At 40.1% G+C, this 26,842-nt stretch overlaps 1 protein-coding gene across 2 annotated transcripts in view; it reads right to left on the bottom strand.

Moving 5' to 3' along the window:
- KCNT2 (potassium sodium-activated channel subfamily T member 2) overlaps nucleotides 1–26,842 on the bottom strand; it is a 125,820-nt gene that overhangs the window by 40,852 nt on the left and 58,126 nt on the right. For both annotated transcript variants that reach the window (XM_059677311.1, XM_059677312.1), the window contains exons 9-13: nucleotides 12,019–12,199; nucleotides 10,916–11,080; nucleotides 8,998–9,134; nucleotides 7,637–7,700; nucleotides 6,269–6,377 (exon numbers count right to left, since the gene is read on the bottom strand). In XM_059677311.1, the coding sequence (XP_059533294.1) occupies nucleotides 6,269–6,377; nucleotides 7,637–7,700; nucleotides 8,998–9,134; nucleotides 10,916–11,080; nucleotides 12,019–12,199 (656 nt within the window). The remainder of the gene's footprint in view (nucleotides 1–6,268; nucleotides 6,378–7,636; nucleotides 7,701–8,997; nucleotides 9,135–10,915; nucleotides 11,081–12,018; nucleotides 12,200–26,842) is intronic.

Here is a 26,842-nt window from a genome sequence, read left to right as displayed (position 1 = left end):
AGGCGATCCGTCAATGGGCCTCTCTCACATCAATGTTTCTCCATCTTTCCCCCCTCCCTTCCACTCTCTCTAAAAATCAATGGAAAAAAACATCCTTAGGTGAGGATTAAAAAGAAAAAATTAAGAGGTGTTGGCAATATTTGCATAACATATAAGGAATAGATTTTGTACCAAACAACTAAAATATCAAGCAGTAACAATGAATGCTGAAATACATTTAATTTTGCATTGTACTTTGACCTCAAGACCTAAAATCATAAACTCAGAAGACAACAGGGTCCAAGTGGCTATTGAAATTCAACAATAAAAAATACAGGAAGGGCCAGACTTGGGGGCACTTGAGGGTGAGGGCACCTTAGAGGGGGTGATCCTGCCCAGCCCATGTCCATATTGTCCTGCAGGAACGAGAGAGAGGACTTTTAAAATAATAGGACTGCGTGAGATTCTTGGTTTCTTGTTTCTTGTCATTTTTATTATTTTTCATTTAACAGCTTTTAAGATAAGCAGTGACAATTAAGGATGCACGCTTATAGGTAGATATGAGTCACATCTTCTCCAAGTCCCTGGAGCTTTATGGAAAATAAAATTGTTAATTACATTCTAGAAAGTCAGGTTTTTGGTTTTGTTTTTTTAAGTCGGCCTCACAGCGTGTTCTGAGCTCCTGGGTGATTTAAAGGACTAGAAGCTTCTGCCATGCAGTTGCTAGGTAACAGCCCTCGGAAGGCAGCGAGCAGCCTGGAGAGTGCCCTAAACCAGCCCTGTCCTGGGTGTTGATTTCCAGAAAAATCAAAAAACCTTTAAACAGCCATGCAGAGCAGGGCCAGTTTTTAAACGGATTGTTTTTGTTTTAATTTCTTGGGGGAAAGTTCGGTTATAGAGACCGACTGAACAATTGGTGTTAGAAAATCTCTCAGATGTTGTTTGCTGATTAGGCTCTGTTTATAAGCCTGAGTGGGCAGCTGTCTACCAAAATTGCTGCTTTTTCTTAGAGGAAAATAGATCATCTCTAACAATCAAGCTTGAGTGTGATCCTGTTGCTTCCAGCAATAAAACGCCCGAAGGGTGGGGATGTTGTGCTTGGGTGGGCACGCGCGTGTACTTGCCCATACATCAGAGACGCTGCCCTGCTCTCAAATGGGAGCCTCGCATCCACTAACAGGCTCAGAATAGACTTAAGAAAGCCTTGATAAGTCATTTAGTCTCACAAGACCTCACTGTAAGAATGCTTATTGAATATATAGAATTCAACCCTGTGAGAGGCTGGCAACGTGCTCACAACAGATTTATGTCAACTCAGTCACACTGAGGATACGAAGCAATTTTCTGTGTTTCAAATCGCTTGAGTCCTTATACTATTTTAATGCTGTAATGTTTTTAAATGTGTCAAGCTAATTAAATGCTGCAAAGGGGGATTTTTTTCCCTGAATTCTAGAACAACAGTTTTACTATCATTAGTCCCTTTTATACATCTTAGAAAAACAGCAGCCATAATCTTTTATGAAAAATAATTTTCCTCAGAAGTCTATTTCTATTAGGTTCTAACCTAAAGTGTTCTTTCCTTAGTAGTTCATGATAGGTATTAATATTCTGAGAGTTAATGATATAGTTATTGAATCATCTGAATAGTAACATCATAATAATACCAAGCAATATTTTTCCTTTTATGTTAAATAATGCAGATATATGTATATGTACCAGTATATGTATATGCATATGCATGTGCATATGTATATGTATATATAAATATTATTAAGCTTCACGATATATATTTACATATATTTATGGCTATATATATATATACACACACATATATATATGTATAATTAAACCTCATTAGCATATATCATGTTAAACAACTTTCAGATAAGAAATCAGATGTTCAGAAATAACTATCCCAAATCCATTGTTAATTTAGATTCAAGCTGTCTGCAAAGATTACTCGACAAAATGCCAAAGCTGATTAACCAAGCGTATTAAAATAAGTGACATTCTAGTGGGTTTCCCCTCTGGAAGCCTCTTTCAAGGTTCCCACTTGCTGCCACACAGACACACAGTGCAAACAGTCACGAAAGTGAACTGATGACTGAAAATATACAACGACCATGTTCCCCAAATGCCCGTCACTTAGGGAGGGAGCTGGGGAGGAAGGCAGGCGGCCAAGCTTGACCTTGAAATCAATTTTGTTATTTGTCAGTCACACACAGAACACATGTAGCGGCACGGAAATGATTGGAGTCCCTGACTCGAAGGGGCTTTGAAAGATCTGGAGAAGACTTGGCAGGAGCAGACATGCTGGGCTGAACGTTCTCAGGAAATACTGCAGATCCTATAGAAGCAGACGGAACGATGCCTTCCGGGCCTGCGGACATGTAGAAAGGCATCGCCAGGGAGGTGATGCTTCAACTCCGATTGTAGAAATAATTAAGAATGTGTTCATTGAAAGGTGAAGAAAGTGTATGAGTATTAAAAAAAAATTAGAGAGGTAGGAGAATCTTGGACTTAAGTGGACAGAGAGCTCCCACTTCTTAAACTGCCTTGGATCCATTCCTTATTGGAAGCTGATGAGCTAACGTTCTCAAGAGGGAGAGAGGAGGTCGCCAGTGCTGAGTCTTCCATTTCAGGCCCTATGATTTATTACAAGAATAGCTTGATGATTTATTAATTATTTTAATATATATCTTTTATTGATTTCAGAGAGGAAGGGAGAAGGAGAGACAGATAGAAACATCAATTGTGTGAGAGAATCATGGATCGGCTGCCTCCTGCATGCCCCATGCTGGAGATGGAGCCCGCAACCTGGGCCTGTGCCCTGACTGGGAATCGAACTGTGACCTCCCGGTTCATAGGTCAACGCTCAACCACTGAGCCATGCCGGCCGGGCAACAGAATAGCTTGATGACTTAAAGATGAACTTGGCACCAGTGACACTTCTTGTTATATTAACATGCTCAGTGAGAATTAATGGTGAGGATGGAGTTTGAAATGTCTATGTGGGTGTTCTATGGGAAATGAAGAAATCATGCGGCAGGAAAAACTCGCACCTCACCATTTGGTGAACGTCAAGCCTTGCACACACATATGTCATTTAGAAACAGCTAAGATCACTTCCAATATTTATATCGCTTGGGAATATTTTACCACTCTTTCTTGGGCAGGAAAAAGTGAGGCATTAGAATGTTGGTGTTACAGTACAAAATAGATGGTGGCTAAACTGAGACAAGATCTTCATTTTCCAGCAAATCATTTCTCCAGGATTGGTGTGTGTGTGTGTGTGTGTGTGTGTGTGTGTGTGTGTGTGTGTTTGCACACCCGTGTGTATATGTATGTGGGTTTTAGACAATACTGTTTTTATAATGGTAATGATGACTACTCACTATCAGATAAATCTTTATACAATATTGCCAGTGACTAACGTTAAAAAGTATTTACTTCTGCCTCTCCTTTTTACTTTATTGCAACTGATTTTTTTTTTTAATTTCCCAAACTAACTCCTACTATTCTACAATAATGATTCATTCTTCCGGGCATGTTTTAGTCAAGAAATCGGAAATATCACATTCAGTCAACACGCTACTATTCTTCCCTTCATTCATGAACTATAATTCACATTCTGTTGCCTATGAAATACTAGAATCAAAGCATGGAAAATGAAATCCATGGGAAATGTCCACTCCTTTGCAACTTGGTCTTTACATTCTTTCCTCCTGCTGGTGGAGGCACATGTACCAATTTGATTTTCACATCTGCTTCCATCTGTTCAAATGAAATGGGAGCTTTTCAGAGGACACACTAGTGGAAAGATAATGTGCTGATAAAAAGATAAGTGAATATTCACAGATGACACGACACTTTACTTGGGGAGGGGGTGCTGAGAAGAGACAACCTAAATTTAGCAATTAATTTACTCACAAAATATAGATTCAGCTCCCACTGATTTTTGAGTAATTTTTTCCAAGTAGGAGGCAAACAACGAACTTCTTTTAGATTCAGCTAACTGGAGAGGACAGTCTCTTTTGCTAAGTTCACTCAGGGCTTTTCATCAAGAGTCTCACGCATCACCCTAAACTCTCTGAGGGGCATTTTAAGGAAACCAGGATGCTTTCCTCTTCTCATAATATAAAAAGAGCCCCTCTGAGATCCGCTCATCTCCGCCACCAAAGAATACAGATGAGAAGAAAGTCCAGCAGATGCCATAAGCAAGAAATACTGAGATACACTCTTGGGGATGGAATTTTTAAATATTCCAGTCATTTCAATGAGTTTATCAAAATAATGGAGAATGTGAAAGAGAATCAGTGCAAACAGTCTCTGTGATTTCCTGTTTGTGGGAGTGAACGATTTCAGTGATTTTGACCTCTCTGTTGAGAGCAGGTAGATCAATGGGTTGCAAAGAAGGAGGGAAAACTCAAGTCTGTTCTGATTTTTAGTTATAACATTTTTAAAATCACAACGAATTCAATATCCACTTAGTAAACACCTAACATGTTTCAGACATTATTTCTTTCATCCTTACTGCTAATCCCAACCAATGAAATAGAGGCCTCATATATATTATGGCCATGTAGCAGGGGGGAGGGAGGGAGGGGGCTCACAGAATACGGATTTGCCCAGCTAAATCTTAAGTGGTGGCGCTCAGAATCAAATCTTAATTTTTAGTGCTACCTCATTTACTGCCTTCCTAAACATCTTATCTTAGCAAGTCATCTTCGGCATGATGAAAAATTTGCAAAAATATCCCCTTAGCCAAATCATAATGACACGGCATTAGTTGCAAAGGTCTTTTGGATAAAGCGTTGGCGTTCTCCTGAATGCTAATTGCATGTGTAACAGGAAATAGATGGATTACTTTAATCTTACAAAATCTTCTACAAAGGAGATGCTATTATTCTTTAATTTTCAATTTAGGAAACAGGCTTAAAGAAACCCTGGCACCAACTCTAACCATTTACATCTGAGTGTCCTGAATTAGCACTTTAAAAAAATCTCCCAAGGAGACTAAAATGCAGCCAGAGTCCAGAGCCACTGGTTGAAGTTGCATGCTGTACATTTTCAGAAAAAATGATGTCCTTCGTCACAAAGCTCAAAGATAAAAGAGCAAATCCCATAGCAGTAATTTCGTGGCTTTCTGATGAGCATTTAAAAGTGTGTATAATTTTTCACTGAAATAGTATATACGGTAAGCGTTTTACTAAGATATGTGAGCACCTGAAGGAGATGCGTTTTGCTACCACAGTTAACATGATTTGCATTTTAATGGCTTTGAAGCTTTAGACCATTCAGGTGGAATATAATATAAAACCAACAAGTTACACAGACTCACGGATACAGAGAACGGACTGACAGCTGTCAGAGGGGAGGGCTTGGGGGGCTGGGTGAAAAAGGTGAAGGGATTAAACAAAAAGAAACCCCATAGACAGACAACTGGCTGGTGATGACCACAAGGAAAAGGGGGCGGGGCTAGAAGAGAGTAAAGGGGAGATAGATGGTGATGGAAGGAGACCTGACTTTGGGTGGTGAGCACACAGTATATAGATGATGTGTTATAGAACTGCACCCCTGAAACCTATCTGATTTTTATTAACCAATGTCACCCCAGTAAGTTCAGTAAATTTTTAAAAAGAAAATAAAAAAATAACTAATACTAATATAAGAATGAAAAAGAAAAAAATGTATATTATTGCCTTGATCAAAATTAGCTCCTAAAGAAGCATTGAAAGAAAAGATAAAATACCATTTTACTATTTAAGTTCCTAAGAAAATATAATCTCATGAGAATAATTATTTTAAAAACAGTGACTCCATAAAAAAAAAAAACTCTTGTGTCTCTCTCTAAAAAACTCATGTGTCTCTCTCTAGAACTGTTTTTGAAATCTTCCCCCAAATTACATGGTAAATTTATATGTGTATTAAGTAACCTATAGCGAGGGTGAATGTAAGTATAAATGAACAGATATAACATGTGGAGCCTGTGCCTATATTAAGCACAAACTATCACTGCTCATCTATTCAGGCATAATAAGGATCCAGAAACTTCAGCTGCTAAAATCACCAAATTATATAACAAAGTAAAGCCTCGCCCCAACACATTATCTTGTCACCGTTACAAGTGAATAAATTATCTTGTGCAGCAGACGCTGACAAAAGGAAACCCTTGTGTCCTGTAGAGACAGGAATATCACAGGTTGCCACTACCTCCAGACTCCTCCCCATCACCATCACAGTGGGAGTCTGAGAGCACTCAGAGGGTCTCCTTCGAGACTCAACTTACCGGCGAATTTGATGTGGAATTTATTCTCGGGCTTCAGAATCTGGACATACAAAGGGCAATTGGGAGCAAAGTCCTTTACAGCCCACGCTCTCAAGATCGTCTGGTGGTCCTGAAAAGATGAAAATCACAATGGTGTGAAATACTTCGGGTAATGTATAATGCAGTCCCCTGCCAGTGATGGCCCGCATATACAGTGATGGGCCCATCAGGCTGTAACAGAGCGGAAAAATTCCTATCATCTAGAGCCGTGGTCAGCAAACCGCGGCTCGCGAGCCACATGCGGCTCTTTGGCCCTTGAGTGTGGCTCTTCCTAAGCCTTAGGAGGATCCTAATTAAGTTAATAACAATGTACCTACCTATATAGTTTAAGTTTAAAAAATTTGGCTCTCAAAAGAAATTTCAATCGCTGTACTGTTGGTATTTGGCTCTGTGGACTAATGAGTTTGCCGGCCACTGGCCTAGTGGCACTGTAGCCTTCATAACCTTGTAGGCAAAGGCTGCAAAAATCCGCCAGGCTGTGGTTGAGATGGCGACCGACTTTAATCTGGGTGTGAATGGGGCCACTGGGGAGCTGTCTAGTGGAGTGTTGCTGAATGCTCAGGTCTAAGAAAGATACAGAGAATTATATCAGCCCTGGCTGGTTTGGCTGAGTGGATAGAGTGTCGGCCTTCGGACTGAAGGGTTCCAGGTTTGATTCCGGTCAAGGGCACAAGCCCAGGTTGTGGGCTCTATCCGCAGTGAATAGGCATACAGGAGACAGCCGATCCATGATTCTCTCTCATCATTGATGTTTCTATCTCTCTCTCTCCCTTCCTCTCTGACATCAATACAAATATATATATATTTTTTAAAAGAATTATATGAATCTCATGTATATTCGAAGCTAAATGAAATAAGATGTGTAAACTTTATCTGAATGTGTCAATAAATAGATCAACATAGGATAGAATACTTAGTGCAATTAGCAAATGTCCAATAACTAGTTATCAAAAAGATGTCATGACTGGTAACAGATACTGTAATATACAGCTGACTTTGAAAGTTTTGGGGGGTGGGGTGCGAAGCAGCATATAGGATTGATCACTGGGAATTGGTCATGCAAAAATGGTCTAGTTTGTGAATATATGATTCATTTCATTCTGATCAACAGAAAACCCAAGCAAACAAATTCAAAAGACTTTTGTTGACACTGGTAATGATCCAACTAAACTTATATTGTAGTAAAGATAGTTTTGAGGTATTTTCTTCTTTTTTAGGGACATTGTGATGTCACTAGGATTTAGTGCCGGCAGATAAAAAATAATCCAATTTTTAGAAAGTCTTCTAAGGTGAAAGAAAAAATGACTGGCAGAGGTTTTAGAAACTTACAGAGGACGTCCTGTCCACCTCACAGCGGCTGCTCAGAATGAAGCAGGCCTCCGCATCGTCCATCCTGAAAGCAGACAGGAAAGCGAAATGACCACACACCGAATAGCCATTTATTTATCGTCTGAAAAGTAGAATGTCGATGTTTTCTCCAATGCACACAAACTAAATGAAAAAACTCTGAGCATCCCTCAGTGAAAGCTGAGTTTCAAGATCATGACTGGATTTGATGGTGAATAAAATAACTATGGAATTGGCTCTATAACTCACCAGTTTATAATGAGAGACGTAATAAGAAAAGTCACATTTTATTCTCTGTAATCCTATATAATAAAAAGCTAATATGCTAATTAGACCAGACAGCAGAACAACCTTCCAGAATAACCAGTGGGCAGGGGGCGGGGCCGTGGGGTGCAAGGCAGCCAGGGCCACGAAGGCCTACTCTTGCATGAATTTCATGCATCAGGCCTCTAGTAATTATATATTTTTCCATATACAGCATGTCCTTGAATAACCTGATTTCGTTCCATGCCATTTTGTTATAACGTTGATAAGGTGTTGTCGGACCTTAACTCCTGTCCACATGAATTCACCTCTGGTAAGAACTGGTTTTGTTAAATCAGGGGTCCTCAAACTACAGCCCGCGGGCCACATGCAAATACAAATATTGTATTTGTTCCCGTTTTGTTTTTTTACTTCAAAATAAGATATGTGCAGTGTGCATAGGAATTTGTTCATAGTTTTTTTTTTAAAACTATAGTCTGGCCCTCCAACCGTCTGAGGGACAGTGAACTGGCCCCCTGTTTAAAAAGTTTCAGGACCCCTGTGTTAAATACATCCTTACAACTCCAGGATGAGCAGGAGGATATATTTAAAACTTTAAAAGCAACAGAAAACATCAACAGAGCCACCTCTGCTAGGAATCTCCTCTGGCTCCTTCACTGCCCTCCTCCGCCCAGTTCGTAATGCAAACGCTTTAAAACTTAAACGTTGACTTGAACTGACATGTCACCTAATATTTAGCCCAAGATTTTTCCTCACAGAATAAACACCGTGTCAGGGATTTGGAGATTAGTCTAAGGGTGAGTCTGGACACCAGCCCCTCCCTGACACCGAGGCCATCAGCCACGCACACTCATGGTGCTGTGTGGACAGTCTGCTGACCATCTTCGCCCCGAGAAACAGGAGCAAACGCATTAATTTTGTATTTTTTAGCTTTGCATTGGACCAGCGGCGGGACTAAGGCAAAACTCTGTCTTCAAAGATACTGAAACTTATCTTGCAACACTGAACATGGCTAGAAACTGGAGCAGAGAAATATCGAGCCCCACAGGTGGAAAGTGATAGGGAGGAAGGGCACCTACTTTGCTCTCAGCAGATCCTGGTCTTTCAGGGCGGAACCTTGAAGGTAGATGACTCTCTGCGACCACATGGGGATCTGCAGCACCCTCCGGACTTGCACGTCCATTTCCGTGGGGCACAGAATCACCACATAATAATCCTGTTCAGAACAGTGAGGGCGATGGGGTAGAAGCAAACATGCCCATGGTTATACCGCACAGGCACACGGAATATCTAAGAGCACAGAATATCCCGGAAGATGATCAACTGGGAATGCGCTCTAGCTCATAAATGAAAGCTTGCATCTTAACACCGGGGCATGTGCCAAATCACACAAGACTAAACAGCTCCAATGTATAAATCTCATAAATCAACGCATTCCTCCTGATCTTTTTCAGTCTTACTAGCACCAGGAAGAAAAGATACTTATACGCAGCACACATTTCCAGCCTCTGAAGTTTTCCGTTTTAGACTGATTCTAAAATAATACATAGCATGTCAGGCAAGAGTAATTAGTGTCCATTCAGACTTCAAATATTTACTTTCAGGATAAAAGCTGTGATGGTGATTTCTATCGTTTGGTACTGTTGTGAACTGATGATATTGACAAATTTCTGATAGTTGAATGGATAAAGATTTGTAAAAATACTGATAATACTGATTAAGTAATTAACATGTTTGAGATCAAAATATTTCAAAATAGTAGTAGTCCTTTGGAGAAAATATAAAGGTACTATTCATGATGAAATGGCTTCAAACAACTGATCTATAGGGATTACATTTCTCTGGGAAACAGTCATCATTTTATCACTCTAAAATATATCTAGTAAAATTTTTTAGAGTTTTAAGAATTCTCCATATTGATATAAGGATAATATCAATAAATTACCAGGGATCCGAATTTCCCCCCCAAATAGATTTTCTTTATAGGTTATAATGAGCAAACCTGAAATTATTTAATATGAAAATAAAAAAACCCAACAAATAGGGAGTTTCTCCCAAATGTTCAAATTAATTTATATAAAAACAAAAGGTATTGTATAAATTAGGTATCACCTATAAATAAGATTTTTATATATAAAAATTGTATTTCAAAAGTACAATTATTTATGAAAAAATCTTTATTGCAGGGAGAGGTAATTAGATATACTCAGTACTGTTTGGATCTCAGAACGGTCCAACCTTTTGACACAAATTTACTGAAGGGAAAATACTGATAATACTGACAGAGTAATTAACGTGTTTGAGATCAAAGACATTCAGGTAGTTCTTTGCTGTTTAGATGGAACTAAATCTTTAAGCAGCAGAGATTACCACCTTTGACATTGGCCCAGTCCTGTGCCAAGAGTAAGAAGTATCTGAGCGTTTTATCTGCAGAGACAAATGAAGAGGTTTTTCTGATTTCATGTTCTTAATTCAATGAGTTATTGTCTGATTTTTGGTCACGTATTGCTACTATGAGTAGGGCCTAGTTACACTCCAGGAAACAAAAGAAAAATCAGAACTTTTAGTTCTCCATGTTTCCATCAGCAACACTTGATGAAACTGACAGGTTCAAGTGAGCAGATGGCATTGAAATGATTTGTTCATTGTTTTATTAGATTTGTGTTCAGTTTCACTGTTCCATAAAAATATCACTTATGCATTATCCAAGGAAGAAAAATATCAATCAGGCTAGTTCAAAGAAAACCTTTCCTTGTAGCACTAACATGATCCCATCTGTCTGTTAGTGTAGATGCAGAAGCAAACTAAAATATCGTGTATTCCTTCCACACCTTTTCCTGTGTTCCTGGTTATATTTGTAGTCCTTCCTTGACACTTTCTAAATCTGAGTGCCTAACACAAGTCCCCCGGAAGGCAGGATGCACCATCCGTCGATTGACGTTGACAATCTGTTAGTGGGTAGGACCCAGCAGCATGCACAATAGAACTGAAACGTACCTGCAGTCTCGGGTGGGCGTAGAACTCGTTTAAAAAGTCCATAAGTAAGTCGATCTTCAGTGAACTGACACACAGGACAACATGCTTTTCCGTTTGAGCTCTGTGGCGACTGTAGTTCCCACCCGACTTCTGCCTCTCCATCCACAAGTAGGCCAGCTGCTCAAACTGGAGCGCGTTGTCCACATACGAAGGAAAAACACGGGGCGTGAAAGGGAAACTCGTGCAGCCCGCCCATTGTCGGTTAGGTGTCCTCCGTTTCTTCAACGGGACCCATCCAGATCCCAATTATGGGTTCCCTTCAACAACACACTTCTCACACGATTGCTGCCGAGGAGGCTAATCGCGACAGGGCGTTAGGCGGTGAGTGCCTCTGGTTTATGTCCAATAGAGCATGACTCAGCACATGTCTGCCATGAGCTGAGTCTAAGGGAAAAGTCTCATTGGCATTTCCTCCACATTCTCTGTCAAGTTCACCCCGAATATCATGCAATGGGATACCCTAACCATACAACACAGGAGACCATACAACACAGTTGGATAGTAGCTGGCATGTAGGGGAAGTAGAGAGTGCAAATCTAGGGAGTCCCCCCGAAATGTATACACACTTTAACAGCTGATAGCTGAATTGATGTGTTTTTTTTTTCTTTTCAGATCTAACCCATTGGAATGAATAATTATTCAAAGTGTGTATACATTTGCGGGGGGGGGGGGGCACTCTGCATATGTAATCAATTTTTATTCCTTATGATGTTTGGCTTTTAGATGACTTTGAGAAACAAGAGAAACCAACCCTTCACAAGTTTGCTTTCTTGATCTCTCATTCTATGATTAAAAACTGTGTCATCATTAACTGTCATCAATGCAGATAAGTGCCCTGTACATAAAAGGGCCATCTTGAAGAACTGAAATGAGGTGTGAGCTCTGAGTTGTGCATGAAGGGGGGGAACCCTCCGTTTCTAACTTCCTGTCAAAAGGCCGTTCTGAGCCGGATTTAGTTAATTTGCTACAGAGAATAAGAGCACGCATCAATGTATTAGATTAATAAAGACTTGGTTTTACAAGACGTCACACACTTTGACAAAATCCTTCATGGTGGCATTTACCTGTATGGGGAGGACCACAAGGGCCACACAGATCATCGCCACGACAAAGAGCTTGGAGGACCAGGTTTCGGGAGTGACATCCCCAAAGCCCACGGTCGAGAAGGTCACAATGCAGAAGTAAAGGGAGTCGAAGAGGTTGAGCTTCTTCCCGATCCGCTCCAGATGCTGGATCCCGCAGATGCTGGAGACACAGACGCACACGACGATGAAAACGTCCGCATCCGGCACATTGCTTCTCACCATCGTTCATTGGAAAGCCAAAGCCCATTTCACGGAGCCCCTTCATGGCGGGGATCTTATATTGCACATTTTTCCTGACGAAAACATCACTTTTAAGGTTTTTTTTCTACCTTAACCAGATATGCTGTTATTTTGAAGTAAAAAGTGTATCTTCAGGCCCAGCCAGTGTGGCTCAGTGGTTGAGCATCAGTCTATGAACCAGGAGGTCATAGTTAGATTCCCGGTCAGGGCACAGGCCCGGGTTGCAGGCTCGATCCCCAGTGTGGGGTGTGCAGGAGGCAGCCCGTCATTGATTCTCTCTCATCACTGATGTTTCTATCTCTCTCTCTCTCTCCCTTCCTCTCTGAAATCAATACAAATATATTTTTAAAAAACACCCCCAAAAAAGGTCTTTGTAGGACAACTCAGCAATACTGATCAGTAGCCTTAAAAAAAAAAAGTATATCTTCAGGATAGGTAGATTCATAGTTTATTGCTATGCCATCACCTTATTCTTGAGTCCAAGACAGTTGTAGCAATGAAATACCCTTGATTTGCATCATGCAAATCAAGTGAATAATGCAAACATTATTCACTTGTGTATAAGCTATTTTTCCTAGAACTGAGGATGCTACCACATGACATATAAAGTCTGAAGCTATTCCATGATGATTATCCATTTTTAATATAGATCGCTATCTTTTCCATCCCCAGATGTCCTTGGAGTCATTATTAAATGAAAACCGCCTCTTCTTCCTGACCATAATTGATGAATTGCAGCTAATTACTATTTTGTATTTGTACCCAGAAGTGATTTTAATGATGTGCACAGATTTTCTGATAAACGAAATCCCAGAAAGGCTCACATACAGGAGCACATTCATAATCAAAATATCCTATTTTGTCTTGTCTTAAACAGAAACACTTTTTTTTTTTTTAGCCAAACACCAAGTTCAACTATTTAAATTATATCCTGAATTGAAAGTGGCAGAAGAACTTAGTCATGTCGAATTTAAATAATCATAACTGGTGGATATTAGTAAACACTCTCTTACCTTTAAATCTTAAATTTTAATGGGATTTAATATTGTTTTTTGACTAGGCAGTAACGTATTTTTTAAAGCTTACTTAAAATACTTGGTTTTAGTGTATATCTAATTATAACAATATTTTTGTTGATTATCCTATATCCTGTGCCCAAACATTTGAAATTAATATAATCTGCAATTTAAGATAGAAAAAAATAAACCAGTATCACACCATGCTCTATGTAACACTTTGTTTAGTTAATAGGCATAGAAGTTACTCAGATTCACTGGTAGTGGTTGACTTTAAAATGAAACGTGGCAAGTAAATATAATTTTCCTATAATTCCTCTATTGTAAATATACATGCAAATTTCAAATAAGAAAAAATGTTTGATTTAAAACCAAATAGGTGTTAAAAAATTACTTAAATATGTCATAATGAGTAATGTAATATCGTAAAAGTCATATTTATTCATACACATACATTTCCTGATGGTTTATTAGGGCCAAGCATTGTACTGTATGTGCACTCCAGTCTGTACCTGAAGTGAATGATTTTGACCTCCCTTTTATAATACTACTACTACTAATATCATAAATGAATAACCAAGCATTTAACTTATAACCTGGTTGATGCTAACTTGGGTCAATTACTTAAGCTTTTTAAACTTCCTGCTTCTCAACTGAAAATTAAAGATAATATTAACTTCTCCATTTGGTTATCATGCGCTAATGCAGCAAAATGCTGGCACATAATAACACTCCTTGAATTCGGTGGCAATTTTGTTCTTTATATTCCAGCCCCTGCAAAGATGATAGATAGATAGATAGATAGATAGATAGATAGATAGATGATAGATAGATAGATAGATAGATAGACAAAACAATGAGGCAAATCTAAGCATCGAATATCAACACAAAAATATTACATTAAAAAAATATTACAAAGCCTTTGTTTTCAACTTGACTGCAGACCCGGGGACTTGGGAGAAAGAGCAGCAAAGAGGACACTGCAGGTGGATTCCTCTTGTCTGTGGGTTTACTAACGGCTTTTAACGGCAGAAAACCAGCCACGGGTTAATGCGTCGCTGTAATCCCGGCCAGTCTGCTCAAACCTGCGTCTCCACGGGGTGGGAGTGGGAATACAGGCCGGCACTGGGGGCTCAGGCCACGTGCAATGTCAACTCAGAGCTTCAGCTGTTTACACAGACCCGCATGCCGACCAGAGTGACCTTTCGGGTTCACGCCCGTCACTTACGGGAACTGACAGCTAATTCTCGGCAAAGTTCTATTTCCAGGCCCAACTGTCAATAGCAGATCAATGACTTGTTTTTTCAGAGAGCTTCTTATCGCTGAGATTGCTAGAATGAAACAATGTCCATGCTAATTACATAAAAGACTGCATATATGTGTATCACACATGCATATATTTTCGGTTTATGTCGCTCACGAACCTACGCAACTACTAAGTATATCACTCCAGAGTAATAGTTGAATTTAAATGTTAAAATACTAACATTAGGGGAGGGATCCCAATAAAATTTTCTCTTTGTGTATTATTTTTTCGCATACACTCATACTTCAGTTTAAATAGGTATTTAATTTTTTGTTCTATCACAATTAAATACATCTACTTTCTTGGATATTCTGTGCATTTTGGGGAATTCCTGCCATGCACAGACTTATGTGTTTTGCTTTGTTTTTTGGTGCATAATTGTGGTTGATACTCACAATATTGAACTTGCAGTGCACTTCCAAAACTAATTCACAAAGCCATTTCTGCCTTAACGTAACAATACCCATGTGACAATATTTGTCTTAAAGATCACTGTCACAGAAATAAAAGAACAACCTTTAGGGACAGGACAGCCGGGTACTCCGGCAAGTTTTCCTACAGCAGCGGGGACATGCATTTCGACTATGCAGCCCAGAGGACAACATGCCAGGGAGCCCAGGACGTTCTTCAGGGTGCACTCTGACCTTGACCATCACCAACGGATACTTAGAAACAGAGAGCAAGGTCCCTGGGAATGTTAAACCGTCTCATACAATCAGAACGGATAAGAGGTTGACTGTACCAATAGAGCCATAAGGAGCAAATACAGCTCATGAGAGGTACTGTATAAGGTTCTATTTTGTTTTCATCCAATATTTGTTGATCTTCCAATACGACCTACAGATGCCGGAGATAAAGGCAACAAATAATAATGACATGAGGTCACGAATATTAGGACACTTTTGCTGGTGGAAAGGAGTGAGAATTATTTCATTTGGGGGGTATGTCATTCCTAAGGGATGCAGGTGCAATCCATTGCAATAATGTATTTTATTAATATACATATACCCATAATAAGCCAGTCTTACACTCTGTGGATAAACCCTACTTGGTGGTAATTTTGTTACACTCCCAATATTTTCAATTCCAAAGAAAAATAGTAAGATGCACTTATTACAAAGACAAATAAATATATAAATGAGAAAGTAATATCGACCCACTCCTATCTACCTTTGTGGTAATTACTGTTTAGTAAGTACTCTTTTGCTGGCTTGCTGTTTATTTGTTTTGTTTTTTTAATGAAAATGCACTTTAGATTTTAGTTGGCAGTTTATTACTGTAGGATTTTTATATCCATCCTTTTAAAGGCATCCCGGTCTGTAGTTCTCTGTCTCAATACATGTTCGGTGAAAAGCCAATATGGCCAAAGATGCTAACCAGACACAAAGTTCTGCAGTCGAATCCATTTGGCAACTCTGGGTTAAGCATATTTTCTTTAGCAAAGACTTCTCGGATGTTTTTAATGAGTTAATATTCATCACAACTCGGAGAGTGGAATTTTTATAGATTTAACCGAACATATCTGCCAAAGTTCTCAGAAGATTAGGGTTTTACAGACAGTGATGAAGACATTAGCTCATACTGGGCGCTCTGCCTGAGTGTGTTAGAATCACAGTTTAGCTTAATCATTAAACGAGGTGGATAACATTGGACCTTGTCCGCGCCGTAGCTATACTGTCCTAGATTAACTGTCCCCTGAAGAAATGTAATAGTGAAACTGTCTGGCCCTGAAGTCTTCATTTTTTTAATGGAGATGAAAAGACATAATTTTAAAATGCCGCATTTTGAAAGGGTTCCATTTCTACCTTTAATCTCAATTTAACATTGCTTAAGAGCCCATAAGTAAGGATTCTGGAATGATCGACTGTTCCAGCCATAGGTCCATAAGATTCATGATGCCTGACTCATCATGCTTTGGCCTTATACTGAGTTTCTATGAATCTGAATTTTGAGCACATGTAGCAAAATACAGTTTCTAAATACAGGCCCACAGCAGCCATCCTGAGCGCTGGCTGAGCCTGGAAGCAGCTCACAGAGCCCCGGAGAGAACAGGGCACAGTTCCTCCTAAGCACTGCAATTATTTAAAATGTGCATCCCCGCACTGAGCGGGCCATCTGGGAAGAAAGGCTCCAGTGGTATCTCGTTTAAAAAATAAAGTTTCATTCTGTTTTTGTTAACTGGGACACGGTTAAAGCTCACTAAAGATAATTTTAGTTAAAAAAACAACTGTGCTAACAGGCACACATCATAACCACATTAATTTTAAAAAGGATTATGGCCCCCTTTGCACTCAATACATCGAACCATGATCTAGATCATAACAAGCATTTCATTTCTAATTGTCCTTTGAAATAAAGCACCAATTTAAAGTGAAATTTATTTTTTTCAGTCTCGTTTTAACAAAACATTCTTCCATTTACATGAGCTAACATCTTAATTTGTAGAATTTTAAATCCCCTTTTTTCACTCACCTAATGAAAAAAAGAAAAGATCACCAGGGAATGAGATAGACATTAAATATGACTACGCCAGCATTAGCAGAGTGATATGTGGTCTTTCTCATATCAAATACTTCAATTAAAGGGACTCCACATTGTCCCTTGCCAGTCCTATAGAGTACATTTCTTTTAGCAAAATGACATTACATTAGTTTATTACATTCCATCTCCTTTCACCACTAATTAATGTGAATAAAATAAAAACATCTGCTGAACAGTCTTAGTAAATGCATCAGACTCATCAGCCTATGGGCACTGCTATCATAATGCATGTCGATGGAAGAGAATGTTCGTTGTTGCTATTATGCATGGTGGGAAGAATGAAACTTGCAAACGTGTCGTGTTTTGTTCTGTGTGTGTTCCTCAGGTTATATGCTGTCATCATCATTTACCAAGAAATGTGTGCTGTGTCTCAATGTAAAATGTATTTTCCACTGTGAATTGAGGATTAGAGGGGGGAAGACAAAGAACAAGGCAGTGAGATAAAAGAAATGATTAAAATATATTAAACCAGGTAAACATGAGGAGACAAAATTATTATGACCAAAGGTAGCAACTTGGTAAAGTTAAGAATCAAGTAAAATCCCAACCATGTTCTTCTTCAAACTCTCACTTGAGGAAATCCCAATATCAACATGAATAAGACAGTAAATAAAGACAAGGAGGAACTTAATCACCTAATATTCCTATTCATTTAAATTTTTTTTTTATTTAGTACTTTTTGCTTCTTGGAAAACTGTTAGGATTTTTCTCTCCTGAAGCTTCAATAAAGGACTTGTCATTTTATCTCTGCTCTGTTGTAGCTCATGGGCATTTTAAAAAGTTTTGCATTTATTTGTTCATCTATGTCAGGCATAGTACTAGGTACTGGGGAGCCATAGTATTAAAAAAAAAAAAAAACTGGCAAGGCTGCTTCCTTGATGGGATTTAAAATCCAGAGTTAGAGGTAGAAAATGATGACTAATCTACACTAATAAAAGTGAAAGATGCAAATTGACCATAACTCCACAACACCCACCAGCCAATCAGGCGTGAGTATGCAAATTAACCCAACAAAGATGGCAGGTTAATTTGCATACACAGGCACTCAGCGGCCGGGGGCAGGGTGGGATGCTTGGTCATTGCCATGGCGATGACGCAGGCATTGCACACCGCCCCAGCCATTTAGTGCCTCTGGGCAGCATAGGAAGGTGGAAAGGTGGCTCCGGGCTGGAGTGAAGGCAGTGCTGGTAGCCAGGGGAAGGAAGGCCCATTCTTGCATGGATCTTCGTGCATCGGGCCTCTAGTGTAAATATATGTGTGTGTGTGTGTGTGTGTGTGTGTGTGTGTGTGTGTACAAAGGAGAGGCCCCTAGTGTTATGATTTCCTATGATAATGGATTCGGGTGGGTCAGGCTTCAATGAAAAAGTGTTGTTCACATTAACATAAGAAGAATAAGTCAGAGAAAGAAGATGGAGCACTGTAGGGAGCAAGGGAGGTGAGTGTGATAGAGGAAGTCAGGGGAAAACTAGAGGATTCCTGGGCAGAGGAAAACTCAACAGTCTGAGATGAGCGTGAAAAGATGGGGAGAATCCTGGTCATGCAGGAAATTTAGAGCAGATTGAAGGGTTTGATATACATCCCAAGACATATGGAAATCTTGAACGTTAAGCAAGTGGTAACACATGGTATTTATATTTCATAAAGGTCACTTGGGTTGCCATGACATGAATGTCTTGGCATGGAGCCGGCGAGAACATGGTAGAGCAGTTAGACGGCAGTTGCTGTAAAGAAGTTGTGATAGTTTAGCGAGGTGGTGACAGAGGGATAGGCGTGGGCAGATTTGCAAGACGGTTAGCAGATGAAATGCATGGAATGTGTTGACTGTGTTTTGGGTGACAGAACAGGTATTAAGAATGAGACTACGTGGAGTTTGCCCACAAGAAAGGACAGTGGTTGATATTTCACAGACCTGGACAGTTTAAGGGAGAAATAGCAGGAATTATCTTTTACACATATTTAGTATAAGGAATCTAACAGGAAATGTCACAGAAGCAGCAGGAGGATATAAAATTAAAGTCATCGAAAGTGGCCTACGACAGTTGGTGTCGTCACAATGGTCAGGTGCTGTTTGGCCCATCTGTGACCTGTAACGTAAAGAGGAAATTAAGGCTCTCAGTCTGACCCACCCCCAATGACAGCAACTCTTAGACCAAATTCTGCCACAGAAAACGCGTATGAATCCCTGTCCTGTAAGGTTGAAACGGCCCCTGTTCTCTGTCTTTCTGCGCATTAACAGCAAACACATTGCACAGAAGGTTAGTTTCTACAAGAAAAATGTGGAAAATGTACCAAGGGCAGGTTCAGTGAGCGACCTTGTGGAGTCAGCTGACAGACTCCTTGGCTCTCTAAGCCCAAGGCACTGCATTCCTGATGGGTAGGCCGCTGTGCTCGCCATGGTCTCATAATCTAATTATTCAAGAGCAGAAATAGCCAAACAACTCCCTCCTGCCAACTGCATGTCTTGAAAAAAAATTCTAATTTCCCTTATGTTAACTTGTGAGGATTCTGACCCAGACATTGATGCGTGGAACTGGCGACAGCCTGGTAATGGGTTCCTGATTAGAGTCCTTCAAGGTTGATGAGCCATCCCTAGGTTTCAACATATATGGACACATGTATGTCCCACCATCCTGGAAGATGTATGGGGTTACACAAAATAGTTAAAATATATGGTATGTTCCTGGGAGAAAAAAACACACAAACACGAAACTCAATGGGCGAGGACTGACCTTTAAGAAGCTATGTCATGTGATGATATGTTATAGGAGAGGACAAGCTTGCATGAGCATAAAATGAGTGTATATGGGTATGTGTCTGCCTTCACCCACGGAGTGTGTGTGTGCACACCGATAGACCCCCACGCGTGCTAATAACCTTCACGTACATGTAAATGGTTCTTCATGTAAACTTTTTGGACTTTGATATTGGGAGTACCTGACGCTGACTTTCTGAGTCCTGCGGTGATTTCAGAGACCCCTGCTGAGTTTATCCAGGCTTTAGTCCCCGTCATAGGACAGCCCACCAAGGCCAATACATCTCAGGGCCACACTCCCTTTTTCTGCTCTTTTAATGGCTTAACTTTCCAAATAAATAAATAAATAAATAACAAAAAGCACAGGCCAATTTTCCTCTTTATTTGCACATTGTCTTCTTAATCATTAGGTTACTTAAAAAAAAAAAAAGGTACTTAATAGGAAAACTACAAACTCAAGTTGTCAACAGAGTACCTTCTACTTGCTGCAAAGTAGATACAGTAGAATTTCGCATCAAAAGCTCAGCTCTGACGAACATGAGTCTAGTGCAGCCTTTAGAGTAAGACACATAAGGGAGTGAGGCGAGGGAAGTAACAGGAACAAATCATAAATCAATAATGTGTGTGTGTGTGTGTGTGTGTGTGTGTGTGTTTTAAGTTAGAACATACCCTGAGTACCTGTGTCTGCCCCAAGCACTGCCTGTATTTACACTAGACCGCCAGGCTGACAAGTCACCTTAAGACACTGCCTGCATACATCACCCAAGTGACGTCACAGCTCTGAGCAAAGGGAATAATAAATGCATGCAGCTCTGAAACTCCGACCTAAAGCATTTTCTCAGCTCGGAGGCCTTGCCTCTCTGCGAGTTACTTCTGCTTGGATTTGTTTGAACTTGTCTGATTCAAAATGCAAAGCCAATGAGACATCAGCGTTACACACCATTAGTTCCCATTATGTACTTATAGATACGTTTATATTTAGAGTTGGTAAAAGCAAAATACATCCTGTACCCATACCGGTTCTCTTCAGAAAAGGTTTAATTTTGCAATGGATTTTCTCTTTACCATCAAGACATTAGTAGATGAACACTCAATGCATTTGTCCTTGCACATGTAAAATATGAAGTGATACCCAATTAATACTGGGTCTGATTTCAGCTGTCTTATACTCATTTAACATGTTCCCACAAGAATACCTCACTACTTACTGCCATATACTAGTCGCACATAATTCAGTTTCTAGTCAGCAGTTTCTGGGAAATCAAGTAAGACACAAAACGAGCCTTTGTTTTATCATTTCTGAAATGGTCCAAACGTAATTAGGCACTAAAATCAAAAGAGAACATTGAGCTGAAAGTGCTGCCTCACATTGTAAGCCATGAGAATTCCTTTCATAGGAAAAGTAATTCTTTTTTTTTTTACATAACCATTCACTTGAATCCAACATTTTAAAATGTGATATTAAAATGTCATGTTTATCAACAGAAAATACTTTGTCATATGGTAGCATTTTTACTTAAAATTAATGGAAAATTTTTCTCTAAGTGATGGCTAAGTCAACTTCACATCTATTTCAGAGTATAAGATGCACATGTAAGTCAATAATATACAAATATAATTATATGTGAGTAAGAACACTCTTGAGAAGTATCTGATGGGTTCATGTGAGCGTTAAACTAACCCTTCTTCTGATGGTGGATTTAATTGCTTGTAAAATGATGTTAAACAGATCAGCATGTGTGTAGAATGGTCTCCTGGATCAGTGGTTCTCAACCTTGGCTGCACATTAGAATCATCTGGGAATCTTTTAAAAATCCTGATATCTGGGCCTCATCCTCCGGAAATTCTGTTTCTTTGTGATGGGGTGGGGCCACAACATGAGTAACAGAGAAACAGAATTTCCGGAGGATGAGGCCCAGAAATCAGGATTTTAAAAAGATTCCCAGGTGATTCTAATGTGCAGCCAAGGTTGAGAACCACTGTCTTGGATAAATAATTATTCTTCTTTTTCACTGGAAATTACAACTGTTTTCCTGATCAATGACGATTTGTTCAAAGAGCGTTTTCAGGAGGTCAGTGACACGTTCTAAAACAGGAATTCACTGGAAAACATAATGTGTGTGTTGACATTTACGTAATGCACACTTTGCCTCTGTGGCCTCAATTTTTATAAATTGTGGAAGAAACTTACGGTTCAGATTATTTATATGCACAGGGATTACACTAGGAATTAGTACTGCAACTAAGATACTACTACTTGGGAATTCTTTTATTCTGTATTATTATTTTTTTTTTGCATGAGGAAAAAAAGATTAAGGGAAGAGAGTGTTTTTATGATTCAACATATACAATGAATGGGCTATTTCCTTTACTTTTTGCTCATCATGAGATCCATTCAGCTCCAGATTTTCAATGACTAGACATTATCCTAAGAGCACCTATCTTCATTCTTAGCAATTATGAATGTCATCAAATGGCATCGTTTTGTGGACACAGCTGTTCAGGCTCTGGGCACACAGTTGAAAAATGATCTAGTCCAGTCTTTCCTCTCAGAGAGGCAGACTCTTGGGGAAAAGTCAAAATCTAGGCAGATAGGGTAGCGGGTCCCTGAGGGCAAGCAGAGCCTGGGAACCTTCTCTCTAGTTCTTACCAAATGTCTGGAAAGCAAGTGACATGGGGAAATGAGGTGGAATTATAAGTGACCCTTTTGTTCCAGTCCATGTTCTAACTTATCTCCTAGGCCAGTGATGGCGAACCTATGACACGCATGTCAGAGGTGACACGCGAACTCATTTTTTTGGTTGATGTTTCTTTGTGAAATGGCATTTAAATATATAAAATAAATATCAAAAATATAAGTCTTTGTTTTACTACGGTTGCAAATATCAAAAAATTTCTATATGTGACACGGCACCAGAGTGAAGTTAGGGTTTTTCAAAATGCTGACACGCCGAGCTCAGAAGGTTCGCCGTCCCTGGCCTAGGCTAAGGTGGAAGCCCTCAGAAAGCCATCATCTTCCCACACTCCCCCTCCCAGCACTGCTTCTGAGCATCCACCGAGGTGTCCCCTCGCCTAGAGCGGAAGACAGGCCATAAACAGACAAAGCTGACCTCATTCCTGCCTTCCTGTTTCCGTAACTCCTCCCACCCTGACCTTGTCTATCTCCTCTTCAAACTAGAGATGGTCTTGCCTACCTCGCAGCGTCATGGGTGATTATGAGCTGCGATTAATACGCAAAGCCAAAAGACAGGAAGCCAATCCTGGTTCTTCCTTGGGACCATTTTTCTTAAGAAATATCATCTATGAGTGTCTCTGCATCACTCTGCCCACTAATGAGATTCCTGGATTCCGTGGGGGGTGGGGCGAAGAGGAAGTTAATTCCCTGGAGCACCTTGTGTGCTTTCTTCTTTGTGAGGATGAGAGCTAAGTGAATTACTTGTCTCCCTCTGCCTCAGCTGCTCCATCTTAGATCTTAGTATCAGATTTACATTTCATCCCTACTATGCTGTGTTTCTTCTATTTCTGTTGTAATGACCCATTTCCTTTTCTTCCTTTTTTTTCAGGTTCTTTATTTATTATTCTTTTTCCCATCAGCATGTATGCCCTCTTCCACCGCCACCCACACCCCTTCTCCCCTGCAGTCACCACACTGTTGTGCATGTTCCTCTTTAATGGCCCAGTTTCATGTCCGTTTCTAAAACTATCTCCAACCTTTTGTTGAAGTTCATATATTTTTCTCCCTTCTTTGACAAATGAATAAATTAAAACTCAGAGATGTAATCAAGTAAAGTCACACAGCAAGAAAGCGACACAAACAAGATACCTTCCCATTCAATGCATTTCTATTTTTACCAAAAGTCTCTCAAATCTCTGCGTGTATACATATGCATCTGTAAGAAATAAAATTTCTAAGAAAAGAGCACTTTGTATGCTAAGCTGGAAATCTGCCCCCTAAATTACAGCAATAAGAAGCCTACTTTATATCTGAAAAGCACTTTAGAATTTACCAAATGCTTTCATGTAAATTATCTCGATCTTTGTGATTGTTCAGCGCTGGGTCCTGTTGGAATTTATAATTATAAAATAGAAAAGGTTTAGAAAAAGGCCAACACACAAAGCAAAAAAATCCCAGGGAGAAAAGTTAACGCATTTGGGGGGACATTTGGTTAAAGAAAGAACACTGAGTGGTTCAATTGGGAAAAGAAAAGATAATTATAGAGCAGGGGACTGAAGTGGCCTTTCACCCTCACCGTAGGCCCATTAGAGGGAACAGCGCATATGAAATTCAAATGAGATATTTAGAACATCCTACAATCAGTGTGCTAGCCAACCAGGAACCTAAAAATAAATCTGTTAAACTTATATATGAAGTTATAGCAGAGGTCCATAATAAATATAACTCAGTGGACTCGCAGCAGCTATAGAAGGAGTATTACGTGGCCAAATGAACCTGGGTGATTAGATAATCAGAGAGATTCTGTATACCATTTACATAGCAAAATGTTGCTGAGAATTAATATAACCCTGAGGTGTGGAGATTAGCACCCGATTAAGCAAAGAATGGAAAGTAGACAATGTTAAAATGAGTCTCTCAATACTCCCAGTCAAAATGCTTTAAAATACATGAGCAAAGATTATGGGCAAGAAAGAGGGTCAATTATAGCACAACGAAATAATTTTTAGGGAATTTACTAAGAGGAAACTGGGAGAACAGCAATGACACATAATTTTGAATATAAGGATTCTAGCCATCAGTTGACAAGCAAAAGTGTCATTAGCTCACAGAAGATGAATTCATGCACAGGAAAAAACAGGATGGAAAAAATGGGGGATTTTTAAAGAGAAAAATAGAGTTGGCGGTATTTTTAAAGGATGTATGAATTCTACCCAGATTGGGTTGCTTCATGGTAAGAAAATGCCTCTATTATAATAAAAATGTGCTGTGAAAGCCCTGACGTTGACTATGCTTTAAAATAGGCGGCCATCTGGGTGGGATGACATAGAAGGGGCTATGTTTGGAGAAGTGGGAAATGGTGTACATGCGCGGGTTCATTTTAGCAATGGGATTCTTTGTTAGCATCTTCTGCCGCCAGTCCATTTGCATTACGTTCTCATTGCACGGTCCCTTGTTTTTACTTTCCAAACTTAGCTGCTACCTTTTCTGAACACGTAGGTGAACGACTTTCTCATCTCCGCATCCGTTGTGCCGTCTATCCTATACCATGCGGCTTACTCCCCTCTCCAAGTTTCATTTTTGTTCAGTGTTTAAATAGCAATCCCACCGTGTTCGTTCCCGGGGTGCTGTCTTCGAATCCCTGCCGTAATGACTACCCATGATGTCACCGAAGCCACCTGCCCAGCCCACCCCCTCTCCTGAACTCAGGGGTCCCCACAGACAGGTGGCTGTTCACCAGCTCACCTTAGGTGTCTAAAAGGTGTCTCCACCACTGTGGACTCTGTTTCTCTTCCTTTTGATGTTTCTTCCCAGATTCCTCCTCTACTCCTGTGTGGCTCCATCATTCTACCAGTTTCCCATAATGCAAATTTCAGCCATTCTCCCATTGTTCTTGATCGCACACATTGCATCCAATGTATCATCAAAACTGTCATTTCTCTTTAAAAAAAGTGATGGCCCTAAGAACCCACCACATGTACAGAAGATGGTATGAAGGTGTGGTCATGGAATGAATTCATGGGAAAGGCACCCCGTGAAGCCAGGATTGTATCCAGTTTGTGATTTCCACCCTCGGAGGAACGAGCAAACACACCTTCCTGTTTCCTGCAGAAGCAATTCTGCAGTCCCTCCAGGGTGACAACATCCATCCTGAAGATGGAAAGGGAAGCTCAACAGAGACGTAACAACCGTGTGAAGATGCACCCGGTGAAGCACACGTGATCCATGAAAAAGGAGGGAGGCAGAAGCAGAATGGAGAATCTTTGTTACTGACTGCAAAGCTCTCTCTGTTTAGTAAAGATTTCTCAGGCAGGCATCATTGTAAGAAAGAGCCAGCAGGTAACACAACTTCGGTTATAACCTGCCCTGCCCTATAGGAGATTCCCCCTCTCCTGGCTGGAGAGGAGGACAGGAGAGAGAGCAACCAGGTGAGAGCGCACACGGGTGAGTCGTGGCCTCAGAGGGCTCCATGCACATCACTGATGGCCCCCGGCTCTCGGCAGGGATAGGAGCTAGACCTGGAAGATGGCTCTGGGCCCCGGGAAGGCAGATGGACCTGCTCAAGACAAAGCTCCCAGGGCAGGTATGTTGGGGCTAAGCAGGTGTGAGACTTACCCTTACGTCAGCCCCAACCTGCAACTGGGTCAGTCCTACGCTAGGACGATGCCTTATCTATTTTTGTTAATATATGGCTGCTTTGTAAAAGAGCCAGTATTAAAAACCAGAACAGTAATAGAGGCGCTGGGAAATCACACTACATAAACACACATTTCAAATACTTAAAGAATTTAAATGAATTAAATACAGTGTTGCCCTGGCTGGTTGGCTCAGTGGGTTGGGCGTCATACCTTATGCCAAAAGGTTTTCGGGTTCAATTCCTGGTCAGGGCACATGCTTAGGTGGTTGTTGGGGTTCCCAGTAAGAATGCACAGGGGAGGCAACTGACCAATGTTTCTCTCTCACATCAATGTTTTTCTCCCCCCCCTTCTTTTCTCTCTAAAGCCAATAAAAACATATCCTTGGGTGAGAATTAAAAAAAATACAGTGTTTTTACAGCTTCACTGGTAGCTTAACTTTCTTTTAGAACTAAAGCTGCAGTTTGTGAAGGTTTCATGAAAAATGTTGGCTTTGAGAGTCTGCTATGGGTTTGCTTCTTTATAAAACATTCTTAAGTGTTGTCTTTGACCCAAATCCATACAAAATAATCTCAGCATTATGTAATTCTAAAACAAGATCTGAACAGCATTCAATTAGGATTTCAAATGCAGACTCTC

The sequence above is a fragment of the Myotis daubentonii genome, chromosome 20 (genome assembly GCF_963259705.1).
Source record: "Myotis daubentonii chromosome 20, mMyoDau2.1, whole genome shotgun sequence".
NCBI classification, from domain to species: domain Eukaryota; kingdom Metazoa; phylum Chordata; class Mammalia; order Chiroptera; family Vespertilionidae; genus Myotis; species Myotis daubentonii.
This window is presented reverse-complemented; position numbering and strand designations above follow the sequence as displayed.